At 38.8% G+C, this 13,252-nt stretch overlaps 1 protein-coding gene across 1 annotated transcript; it reads right to left on the bottom strand.

Moving 5' to 3' along the window:
- Positions 1 to 922: 922 nt before the first annotated feature.
- On the bottom strand, positions 923 to 10,622 carry LOC306833697 (homeobox protein Hox-C1a-like). The gene is made up of 2 exons (XM_079359165.1): positions 8,757 to 10,622; positions 923 to 4,588 (listed from the first exon to the last, which is right to left on the bottom strand). Exons 1-2 carry the CDS (start codon positions 9,286 to 9,288, stop codon positions 4,191 to 4,193), a joined length of 930 nt encoding a protein of 309 aa, XP_079215291.1. The 5' UTR covers positions 9,289 to 10,622; the 3' UTR covers positions 923 to 4,190.
- Between the last annotated feature and the right edge of the window lie 2,630 nt (positions 10,623 to 13,252).

Genomic DNA, 13,252 nt, shown 5'->3' with positions numbered 1-13,252 from the left:
TCTGTGTGCACCTCTTCTCAACCTTTTCCCCTCCTCTTCCAGCCCCATGATACCTTACACTAACTCAAAGCCACCTCCCCCTCCTCCCCCCTCCCCTTGTTTCAAGAGCAAATTTCCCTTTGCAGCCAGAAGTGCTGAGTTTGCCTGTTTGCTTTGTACACAGAAATTCGCTGAGGCTGTAAGCTGTCCCCAAACATCTGCTCCCTGGAGTGGAGCACGAGAGGAGAGGCAGGGACTGGGATTGGTGTGCATGTTGTTGTCAGAATGTGTTATGTATGGATTTGCGTGCCAGAGTGCATGCGCGTACATTTATTCAAATTGGTGCTTTGTATCTTTTTGAGCGCTTTATTAGTAGCACCTAGGAAACAAAACACATATTTGTGTAATTGTATACACAGTGCATCCAAATGTACAAAGGCACACACACTGGCACAAAAAAACAGGTGCACTTCATTTAAACTTTCTTGTTTTTCAAATTGTTTGGTAGTCAAATATGTGAATGAGCCCAGTGAAAAAGACTAATAGTGCATGAAAGTCTGTGCAAATAAAGAAAAACAGTAAAATCAGACGAGCAGAAAGCTAAAATGGAACATTCAAATCATATGTAATTACAACAACAACTTAGCTACCTAAAAGTGCTTCATATCGAATTAGAAAGAGCTTAACTTGATCAATTGAATTAATTCCCCTGAGCACCGGTATATCACATGCATATTATGTATTAAGTTAATTCTAGGTCAACTATGCATTAATTACAATGATCTCGGAGGAACCCACTTATATATATATATATATATATATATATATATATATATATATATATATAAACACACACACACATACATACATATATACATACATACATATACATATATATACACACATACATATATATATACATGTAAGTTAATCTGTAAGGCGCATATGTTCTGTCATTGCTCATGCCACGCAGTGCTCCTCCGTAATAGCTGCTCGCAACAGCTCATACACAGCAGTAGAAAACCAAAACAGAGACTGTTGACTGTTTGATTTATCATGAACCAATACATCACTGCTTTTGGTTTGACATCGAAATTATATATTTTTAATTTTAAAAATTAGGCAGGTAAATTTACTTTTACGAATTACTGTATATTCCAGCTTCTTGACTTTGTAAAGAAAAACAGCTTCTTACTGATAAAAATAAAGGAGCTTCAGACGATTTTTAAACACATTTCTTTCTGAGAAATTATTGCTGTAAAGAGAAGATAAGAAAAGAAAAATAAAGATGAACCCAACTTGTTCGATTTCATTGTCCTTTCATTCACCTTATGTGTATAAGCGCAGCACAGCTGTCAGTCTTGTGAACAAACCGTACATCTTCAGGAAAGAATTACAGAAGACAAATTCATCAGAGAAGACATACTCAAAAGCTCTGGAGCTAAATGTCAGGTCTGAACAAACAATGTGTTTTTGCCTTCCATCAATTGAGAGGCAAATGTTGAAGCTGCCACAGGATGAAATTGAAGTGATAGTTCACCCAATATAAATCAACTCTTACTTCACCTTCAACTCATCCCTCTAATTTTAATCAAGGTTTTGAAAATCAAGAGTGTGAATATATAATACAGTAAAAAGTGTGATAAAGTTTGATTTTTTTAAAGTGCACACCTGCTGCAAGCATCAAACACCACAACCTGTAACATAAAGTCCTGTAACAAGGGAACACATTTGCAAAATATGATAAAAGAGTTTGTAATAAGGCCAAGCTAACCCTCTCCTTAGGAGGAACAGTGGACATGGGATACCGCTTTTAGACTGCCAGGCTTGTCATCACATTTCATCATCATCATCCTCATAACCTTCACGAGTGCACTCTTATTTGCATTAAAAGGAGGAACACATTTGATGGTTTTGTTAAACATTCCACTTTGTACTATTTGTTTATTGAGACTCGGCCTTAATGGGATGTTATTTGTTTAAATGCAAATTGAATATAAATTGGGCTCAACACAGTTTTTAGTTTAGCACGCATGCAAACTCATTTGTATCAACTACAAAAAAAACTTTGAAATGTTTATACTGTCAAAAGCTACTCTGCTGACCTGCAAACTAAAAAGTTCAAGCAAAGTATTCTGTTAATATTAATGAGAAAAGCTCCAAATATATTGTTTAGAAGGGATATGTGTAAACATTTCTCTCAGAATCATTCCACCAAATATGCATAATAATTTAGAAGAAGCAGGCATATAATGGATAGTTACTATAATTTTTTTTTGCTGCCTCTGACATGGAATCACATTAAGTGTTAAGTATGCACCAGTAACTTAAATTTTTCAACTTTGCTATTAAAAACAGGGCTGCAGTTTATTTCCAAAAAACTTATTGTATGAAAAGACTCTTTCATCCAGTTTATAAAGTGAGTCGGTAGCACATTTTTTGGCTTATTGAAATAAGAGATAGGGCAAAAAATTAGGTTAGCTCCTGGAAAAAAATGCATTATGCAGGTCTGGTATGGAATTATAATATGAACAATTATCATATGGCCTGGTCGCTCCTCTATTCAGCTTGATGAAATATTATTGTGTGGCCACAGAGAGCCAGCAGAGAAACAAAAGCTTGCCTAGTTGTTGGTAAAAAAGATAAAATGACAAAAAGAAATAAAGGAAGAGAAAAAGATGCAGATTTGGAGGTCACACAAATGAATGGTGCATCTCTCTCTCTGTGAACCGCTGACCGGGTCATCTATGTCTCCAGGCAAGACAAGGGTCAAGAGGTGAGGGGTGAACTCTGGTGTAAGTGCATATATTAGCTTTGCCCTGCAGCCTACATGCCCATAGGTACAATTGGATATTTATTATTTAATTTTTTAGCATGGTTTTATGTGCACAAGGACACCTTTTAAGATTTAAAAGACCATATTAATCGATTCGGTTTGTAACTTTTTTATTTTTCACATTCCCCAGTTGCTTTTTTGTTGCCTACTTCTTTTGTTGTCATTAATATCCATTTCAGAAAGAGTATTACTTTCATATCCAGTGCAAACAATGCTAATTGAAAGCTAAACAACAATATTCCCCGTCATAGAATTAACGTGTGTGACGGCTCATTTCTAGATATTAGAACAGACATTAACACGACAGAAACACACTGCTATACCGGGAACATAACAGTGTTTAAGGGGCCGGGTTCGAAATCATTTACTTTATATGAGGCTGACGAGCTGCTGGGGCCACGCGTGCAATTTATTGGTTGATGTGCAAAACAGCACAGACAGCGTTTTATTGTCTGCCCTCCCGCATGAGTGTTCAGGCTAAATGATCATTTTCTGATGCATGTATCGCCGTAATAAAAGACGCAACAGCTCCCTGTCGTGACGTTTCTACATTCCATTAACGTGCAGTTACACATGCATGCAAACGCTCCCAGTTTTGTGCCTTAAATAGATGGATCACCACGGATCAATACTCCTAATACGAACGGTCGATAAATCTATCAGTCAATTATGGCCTTTTAATCTTTGGGGGACTGAAGATAATGAAAAATCTAAACACTGGACAAAAGCTGGCTAAAGAAAGACATGAAAATTATAAAATAAGCACGTTAGTGCTCTGCCAAATTAGTACGATAATGTCCTTTATGTTCATATTATAGATGCATTTGGCTTTTTCTATAATGTAAGCTTCAAGACACAAACTACATTAATGGAGAAGAAAGAAAGACAAAAAAAAAATCCATAACTTAGGCTATCAAGTCGTCCAAGACTTTACAGTGAGAAGTGAAAAAAATAAAAAAGTGAACCCCATTTCCATAAATAAATGTGATCAAACAAAGCCCTTAAATAAATACATTTATTTTAAACAAAATGGGTAGCACGTACTGGCCTATATAGAATAAATAGATTAAAGTAAAGTCTCTTCTCGAATAAAGAGATAAATAAATAAACGAGTTCGCCCGCATTTGTATGGACAATTAATATTATTTTGTTTCCTAGTTTACATTGTGTAGACATGGAGCGCGATGGAATGACTCCGATTTTAATATTCAAATCAGAGTCTGAAGCCGGGAACGATGACAAATTGTGGACCCGTTCTTGCATGAAGAAACTTGCCATCGCGCCTCTCGCGATAAGCATCCATCCATCGTGTTAACCAAATAAAAGTGCAGCCTGATTGAAACCGATGCAAACGGGAATCAAAACATCTGCAGGCTCAGGAGTTCAGGACCAGGTGTTTTGGAGAGGTCAGTCCAGGAGAGGGGCAGGTGTCCACGGTGTTAGAGTGCGAAGCAGCTGCGGGCCCCGGCTCTGAGAGCATCAAGCCGTCTCTCTGTAATTTCTTCTGCTTCATGCGTCTGTTCTGAAACCAAACTTTCACCTGCGTCTCGCTCAGCTGCAGGGCACCGGCCACCTCCACGCGCCTGGCCCGCGTCAGATACTTGTTGAAGTGGAACTCCTTTTCTAGCTCGGTCAGCTGCCTGGTGCTGAAGCTAGTTCTCGGGGTGCCGTTCTCCGCGGGATAGTCATCCGAGCAGAGGCTGCGGTGTCCAGCCTCCACAGCACCGAGGCCCGGACCAACTATACTGAACCCACAGCTCATTTGCATCCTGGCTGAGAAGAGAGGACATGAAAACAGTCAGAAAGAGCAATAAGGTTACTCGCAAGATAAGCAAAACACACTATAAAGATTATCACCCCCAAATCCAGGGAATAGGAAGAAAAATAAGAGGAAAATTCAATTGCTATGATAAACCTTATAATTTTTAAAATAATAATATGTCCTAATAACTTTTGTATAACTCATCGGAAATTAATAAAATATTTATTCTAAACCTATTTGCTGCTTTCCTGGAAGTTTAAATAATCTCTGAATGAGTAAATAACAGGTGTTTGTCAAATGTCCAGGAATTCGTTACAACTATTTCCAAAAATGAGTATTTGTTGTGGCCCTGAACTGGTTTGCTGATTTAAGGTCTTCACCTGGGAGCTATTATTCTGTCTGAATATCAAGTAGATGTATTTCCCCACTGTTTCAACTTTTGCAATAGCCCACAGGGACTAGCGAAACCTTTTGGTGGTGTAGAACAGGTGCATGGGGATTAGAATAATATCTATTGGGGTGGACATAACAGAAACACCTGTGCGGTATAACACAATCTCATGCAATAACATCACAAACTGGAGCCTGAAGAATTAAGACCGATCGATTGTAATAAGGTCGATATAGATTAGGATAAGATAGATAGATAGATAGATAGATAGATAGATAGATAGATAGATAGATAGATAGATAGATAGATAGATAGATAGATAGATAGATAGATAGATAGATAGATAGATAGATAGATAGATAGATAGATAGATAGATAGATAGATAGATAGATAGATAGAAGTTCTACATTCTACAAACTACAGATGCTGCTTTTAAAATGTATCATTGACACTAAAGAGTAACAAAGTCTTCCATGATGTTTAAGATATGCAGAACAATATAGTCAGAGATGCGTAAAAACTTTTGAGCATTTACAGTCCATTAACTGCATCAGAATCATTAATAATTTGCCTGTAGGTCTTTCTGTGTCAATGACAGTTTAACAGTTTACAAATCCTTTCAGACTTTGCATTTAAGATAAATGTGTTCCTTGTTTTTCCTCTGAGGTTTTGGGTCACACATTAAAGTATCATCTGTGCTGCTTATGTGCAATGAATGACAGGAGCCGCAGCTAGACCCTGACATTGTAGGCAAGTCGTCAGTGTTTGCCGCTGAGAAAATGTGCTGCTGCTACATAATGGAGTCAGTGTGCCAGGTGTAGTGCAATCTCTCCCACCACAATTCATTGGGAGGAAGGTTAACAGGCCTCTAGCCACTTGGAAAAGCATAGCAGATGGAAAGGTCACTTATAGGATAAATGTCGACATCTGTGTTTTAAGGAAATGAATGTCAAGGTGGGCGAGCCGGAGAATTAGAGGGCAGCGAAGAAGAAGAACCAATACAGAGTACGTCCGCAATTATGAAGTTCAGCTTTCAGTAGTGCAAATCTTATGCACATTCTGATAAATGGCTGCAAAGATAATAGAATTGATGCTGGCCAGAAGGCATAGAAGAATCAAACTAAATATTTGAGGAATGACTTGCACACTTAAAAATAGCCAGCCAGCAAAGGGAATGGAAGGGGCCTCCCAAGCCAAGGAGAAGAAGAAAAGGGATAGATCGATACACATTGCCTCAGTCATCTGGGCATCCAGCCCACAGTAATTCAGGTGCTGTCAAAGCATAATTGAAGAATGACGCACTGGGAGTATATACACTGAGCCAGGAGATCAGGTTACTGCAGGTCTGTGGAGGCCTTTCAACCAGGAAGAATACGCAAGACTTTGTTAATGTGCCAAAACCAATAGAAGCTCCAGTGGAAAGCATACTTTTACTAATGACTCTTTTACAAGTTACACAGTAGCGCTAATGAGTTACTCCTCCAGATGATCCCCTTCAGAGAGATGCAGGGAGAGGTGACAGAGATGCTAACAGTAGTACTAGAAGAAGTCTTTGTGTGAGTGGGCGGCTGGGAGCAAATGGCTTTCTCAAGTGCACAGACTTAGATCAGATGAGTAGCTAATGTGTTTTATGAATAAAATCACTCTGGGACCAGTCAAAGGTGTTTTTGTCACCTTTACCTCCTACGAAGTGGCAACTTCACTCAAATGTTTACCTGCTAATCTAAACTCTGTAGTCTGTGCAAGTGGAAAATGAAAAACTATACATCGGAATTTTGTGTTTGTTGCATCTGTTTGAAATATTTATGACTAATTACAGATGCTAATGACTGTTATTGGGCCTCCTGCAGCAGCAACCTGAGAACAATATTTGTCAATGTGTGTCAAAAAGCACATCATTACTCATTAATTTGATTCCTGATGTGTTTTTTCTACATCAAACAGCATTGTTATATTCCAAATATGTAGCATTCAAAAGGTAGAAGTAGTAGTTTTGTTGTTTGTTACATCTTTTAAATATATTTAAGAATATCTGGAGATATTCATGTTAAATATTCATCATCATAACCAAATTATTCAAAGTGCACATCTGTATTCACTTATATGAAATATTTTGTTTCGTATTTAGTTTGTGATTCTGCATCAAATTATATTTAAATTTTCCAAAGGTTTTTTTTAAATCAAAACATGTTGTCCCATGTGTGTTTTTATCCTCTTTTTGATCTCTTCATAATAATCCAAATACTTGTTTTCTCACATTTCATGATTGTGCGAATAATGTTTAACAACAACTGAATCTGCATGACTATCCACAAATCTGAATTCTTGAGAATTTTTGGGGGAAGAGTTTTGTTAAATTTTGTTTTGATTGTTTCAAGTTTTTTCCAGAAAAATTAAAGTATTAAAACATTAAAATGCTTCTAATAAAACATTGTTATGAGAATAATGTTATTCAAGGCCTCAGAGATTATATCACTCTAATTTTTAGCTCGGTGTGCTTCTGCCTCAATGTAAATTCAGTAAAATTACAAGGTACTGTATGCAAAAGTTAGAAATCTTAGTTCTGTGTTTGTTGCAAATCAAGGGAGATGATTATGCAGCATGAGTAGACATGATCATTTACTATGCTAGTGTATATTGTGGCAAGCTTAAGTATGTTGCACTGCCTGCAGAGGAACTTAGGCCTTCTTCTTTTTTTATTTCTTTTACCACAAACAGTTTGTGGTTATGATAGCAGACATGCATCTTTGGTCAGTGAACATTTGGGTCAGCAGCTCACTCACAGCAGACACAGAATGTGCTATGGAGAAGGAGAAAAAAAAGACTGGACCACCATTGTAGTAAATCTTCATCCATGTAAAATTTATGAAACGCAGCTCAAGTACAGTCAGTCAACTGACACTATTGATCAAAGTGAAGGATCTATATTGGATACTATAACTCTCATAAAATTGAGGACTGATAGGCATTTTTCACATTAGGAGGCTATCTGTATTTTTTTTATTTAAAGCCTGGGATGTGTATTCTTCTGTGGGCTCTGTGCCCAGGATTCATCACTCAGGGAAATGATGATCTGTGACAGCAATTATGTTAAAAAGGTGGACACATGTAAAGGTGCTGCAAACTGAAATCAATACACAAGGGCTTTCATTACAAACAGACAACTAATCGATACTCAGGGAGCACTCCTGCTTACAGGAGTAAGTTTTACTCAACTTCCTGTGAGGCTCGACAGCCACTGGTCTGATGCATTATTCAAAGGCTGCTGGTTAGGAAGGGCATGGCTAAATAATTGATCATTTTCAGGCTTGAATATACACTGTGGCTGAGCAGCTTTTACTGTAGTTCCCAATCCTCGTATGTGTGTGTGACTAAATCCTGCTTGTGACTGTAGGTGGAGCAAATGTAAAATAACCTCAGGCATTAACATGGAACCGTTAAGGAAATATAACAGAGTCCTCATGTGCATATTCAAATTTGGCGCCGAGTAAACAGTTTACAGGCAGGATTACATTTAATCTGATATGAAAGTGAGACCATTGTAAAACAGCAAAACAACAAAACAACATTTGTTTGTGAGGGAGGACATTCACAGTGACGCAAAACACGTCAGCATTTGTTCCTCTTTCCAGCGCTACAGAAAACTTTCGATCAAACTTTCCAAACTATCACTGGAAGTTTCCCATAGTTTTAATATAAAACTTAAGCACATTTGTCCTGAACGAATTTACGTCACAGGGAAGCTTTCTCCCTCCTTTCGTGCTCAGTCTGTCATGACAAAACTCACCCGCCCGGTGCTGACTCCTCTTCACTCTCATCCACTCAAAAGTTTTTCTGTTTACATCCAAAGCAGCTACGTTACAATCCGAAGTAACAGAACTCCCCACGTCGACGTTAACCTCTGTGTCATTATGAAAGCAGGTTTGGATTTGCACTGCGGGTGATCCAAACCTGCTTTGTGCCGTCTCGTCATTGTTCGATGCGCAGTATCCACGTCCTGGAGAGCCCTGCCCCTGCGCCCTGCACTGCCAGGGGACACGGGGCGAGTGGGGGCAGGCCGGTGCCGAGAAGCCCTCAAGAGTCTCACAGTGGATTGAAAGAGAAGGAGGGCTGGCCAAAGAGGAGCACAGAGTCAAACTGTTAGAGAGAGTTAAGTACCGGGGCTGTGGAGGGTTGATTCCGGAGACAACTTCTCCCTCCTCGTCACGGCCGCAGAGTTCAGTATAAGTCCTGCAATCGGGGTCCAGGTTTATGACCTCTCCAGTGAACAGGGAGCTCCTACTCTCCCCTTCGGCCGTTAACTTTTGATAGGAAGTCATTATAACCTCTCCCCTCCTGCATAATCATTGGACGGGGTCTCGCTCCATGCCTGGCCTCTCGTGCATCCAGTAACGCGTGGTCAGACGGCTGCACGAGCGTGGGGACATTCCTGCGAGGAGAACCAGCAGTTCCTGATTGATGGAGATGACGTGCCCTCCTGGTCTCGGCCAATAGCTGGACATCTCTTTCATCAGAAAGGACAAACACTGAGTAAACTCAATTCAGGTCAAAATCTGAATAGTGCCATTGAAAGAAAACTACATATGTCCTTAAAGGTAGTCTTAAAAATTCTTCTGCAAACACAGAGGGCCTTCTCGTGCGTTTCACCTATGCAGACAGGTATGCTATGACGTCACACACGTCTGCATCCTGAACTGTTTTGTTTGCCCCAAGAGAAATGTGTTTTAGGTCAAATTCTGCTATAATGATTATTTTTCACACCAACAATGCTAACTTCTGTTCCCAAAGAGTAAATTAGCATAATCTAGAGCTACATTGAAGCAACTAATGGATTATGCAAATCAGTGCTAGCTCCTTGAAAAAAACCCGAGGCCCTCTTTAGCAAAGGTCTTAGGTCATGAGAAAGGCACACTTAATGGGTTCAGAGGTCGTGACAGCTGGTATTTAGAAGTTCAGTCGCAGCAGATTTGTAATTAGCCTCGAACAAATACATAAAAAGATGGCTGCGAGCAGAGATCAAGAAGTTTTAACGGACAGAAAGGGCAAAAGAACTCCTGGTCCTCCAAAAAATAGAGCGTGTATGGTTGATAAAAAGAGAAGTTTAGACTGTTTGCGTTAGTAACACTCCTCTGTATTTGTTTAGGGGTAACTTTTCCTATGAATTTTTGCTATCAAGAATTGGGTGTCAAAACGAAGAAAAGAATTCACTTCCTCCACAAATAATAATGGATCATTTTTTATTACCTTTTTATTTTTTTTTACCAGGGCTATATGCTTTAAAGATCATTGAGACAGAGCATTTAGCCTTTGTTTTTGTGCAACAGTCGACAAACAAAAACTCCGTCAGCTCAGTGTTATCACCTCCAGTACAGACGTGAAAATGTCAAGTAGCTCCATATGGAAGCACAACATTTTCTCTCTCTCTCTCTCTCTCTCTCTCTCTCTCTCTCTCTCTCTCTCTCTCTCTCTCTCTCTCTCTCTCTCACGTCTGGTGACCTACTTTCAAAAACACATCAGTGTGTCGCAACCTGCGGAAAATAAATAGAGTAGGGAGAGACGTGAATTTAGATAGCCAATAAATGTTTGATTCTGCAATGTAAGTCTAAAGTGTTCAATAGTAATTTATAATTTTCAAACTGTTGAATTATTTTATTTCATCTTAGAGTTAATACATGTCATCTCATAGTCACAATGCAATGCCATCATTTCAAAGAAAACTCAACTTTTATAAACAATGTTAAGTTTTTATTTTTGTTTCCCAGCTTCAGTCATGTTTCTTTTAGCTCTGTATACATTATGCAGGCAGACGACAATTTATGTTTGCATGATGTTGAACTTATTTTACTATGTAATTATTTATTATTTAGAATTAATTTGAATGATTTATTTCCCTGTCCCTGTATGCTCTAATCAATCTGTTGAAAATATAATAATTAATACATTTAGTATGTTGATTGAAAGCCATAACATGCGTGCAATTATTATTTTTTCTTATTAGCCTATTATGATTAGTTTATTGATATTTCTTTTTCAGATAACCGCACATATAACCACCATCCGTAATATTTGATAATAAAAACACTCTCTGTTAACTGTTCTTATCGTTTTATTCCGATAATCTTCCCTATGTCTTTTAACTCTATAGTAATTACAAAATAATTCAGCGTAATGAACAACTTTTAACTGCATTCTTACAACACAGAAATATGGTCCCAGCTGTGGGAGTTAATGGGATTCTACAGGCAGCGATGTGCTGAATGACTGAGTGCAATATATCCCCTCTCTTCATGCATTTGCGGCGCGCGCTGATCCATCTTCATGTCAGCTCGGAGGTTACTCAGGGTTCACGCGCTCGCTTGTTTCTCTCCTCCACACTCAATAAATAAATCTCTGCAGCTTTCTGTTTACCGCCTGAATATAAATTTGTTTGCAGTCGATCGAAGACCTGTGCGGAGGTATTAGAAATTGTATTTCTGTAATGGCTTTCAGCAGGGAGGCAGGGGAGGGGAAGGTGTTGTAGAGAGGGGAAGAGAAGAAGAAAAAACAGGTGTGAGCAATCTCTGCTTTCCCCCCCTATGCAAACGGCTTTTTAAAAACATGCAGCATCTCCCTAAAGCCCTTGAACAAATTACTTTAAGTAACCTTTTTATTTTGTAGGACAAAAACAGCAATCATTGTTTCTTCCTAGAAGTGCCATATGTCTGATTAGCATATTTGAAGAGTTGTTCCACATCACTGACCAGCACTTTAATGCAACAGAAGTTATATTATCACATAAAACAAAAAAACACACAAGTGATTTCAGCTGAGGACAGCTTGTTTCCCTTAAACCACACATTCTGCATGAGATGGCTGTAGAAATACAACAAAAGATAATCTCACAATTTATCTGAATATTTGATCTCCCTCAAACCAAATTCTGCATCACAATTACAAAAACAAAATAAAAGATCCCTCCAATCCTTCCAAAAAACATTCTCCTAAAACTGAGTGCACACATTTTGCATCCTGATCACCCTCCCTGTTGTTTTGACTGGAGGTGAGGTAAACATGGCAGCTCTTGTGTGGCTCTGTCAGGAGGCAGGAGACAATATTGACTGATGCTAATTTGTTTTGCGTCCATGCTCTGATGTGTGTCAATAGGCGGTCGAGGCCTTAGGATCAGCACTGTCCGTGCTCAGATTACCTCAATGGATTTGAATTGAACCCTTATCCATGCTACATATACTGACATCAGACCCTCTGCACTGTCAGGCCTCATTATGTGTCGGCTCTTGACCCTCACAAGACTGGGAATGAAGCAGTGCTGACAGACGAGTGTCATCAACAAGTCGGAGAGGTCAAAGCTGTTAATGTAGTTCCAGGACGGGGAAAATGACAGCCATGTTTATGGAGCTCAGGCTCTTCAATGCAGCATCAGGATAGAGCTGTAATATGGCTGACAGACAAAGAGAAAAAGAGAGGGAGAGAGGGTCAGCGCAGACAGTCAAGTGTGGTACATTGACCGGCTGAAAGATGGCTATCTTTATGATTGATAGAGCATGTCTGTTTTTCAGGTATTGACATTTGTGAAAAATGGTGATGTCAGATAAGGTTTAGCCCACACACAAGCCAGGGAGTATAACTTTGAAATAAAAAAATCGGAGTAGAAAGACTAAACTTTTTTACAAAAATAGAGAACTCAATGTATAAATATACCCCTCGTCCCCCCCCCCCCCCCAAAAAAAACCCCAACCAAACAAACAAACAAACAAACAAACAAAAAAAACCCAAAACAAAAAAACAACAACAAACACACATTTGCATTACTTATACTGTATATTCTCTCTATAATACACATATTTTTAAACACATTGTCTATATTGTACACAAAATGAGTGGTACTGCGGAAAACCTCTTCTATGATCCATAACCTATAGTATTTGTTATAGGGATGCTGTGGATGTCAAAAAGTATTGAAGTTATTATTTTTATTTATTGTTTTTTCTTTTCTTTGCATATACACTCTAAATATTCTAAAATACCAGGTCACAACTTCTAATTGTCCTTTCCTTCTGGTTAAATGCAATCCAGTCTGTCACAGCACATGGACTTTAGTCATACATCCAGTGCTGTGCAATTGGCTGGGGACATTACAGCTAAGTGCATTCAGCACAGGATCAACAGTGCAACAATAAAGCAATACCATGGTAATACCAGGACTTTTCACTATAGCCTGTAGTATGTAACTTGCAGCCCCTCACAGCTTCACTGAGCCAAGAGGCTCCACGTCTGCACAATCCC

This window comes from Symphodus melops (genome assembly GCF_947650265.1).
Source record: "Symphodus melops genome assembly, chromosome: 13".
Classification (NCBI taxonomy): Eukaryota; Metazoa; Chordata; class Actinopteri; order Labriformes; family Labridae; genus Symphodus; species Symphodus melops.
Note: the sequence above shows the minus strand (reverse complement) of the source record. Positions and strands in the feature narration are given on the sequence as shown.

Excerpts from the sequence above, each read along its gene's own strand:
- LOC306833697 (XM_079359165.1), bottom strand. The coding sequence starts at position 9,288 with ATGACTTCCTATCAAAAGTTAACGGCCGAAGGGGAGAGTAGGAGCTCC. Across the intron at positions 4,589-8,756 it reads GAGGAGTCAGCACCGGGCGG|CCAGGATGCAAATGAGCTGT; the intron begins GTGAGTTTTGTC and ends CTCTCTTCTCAG.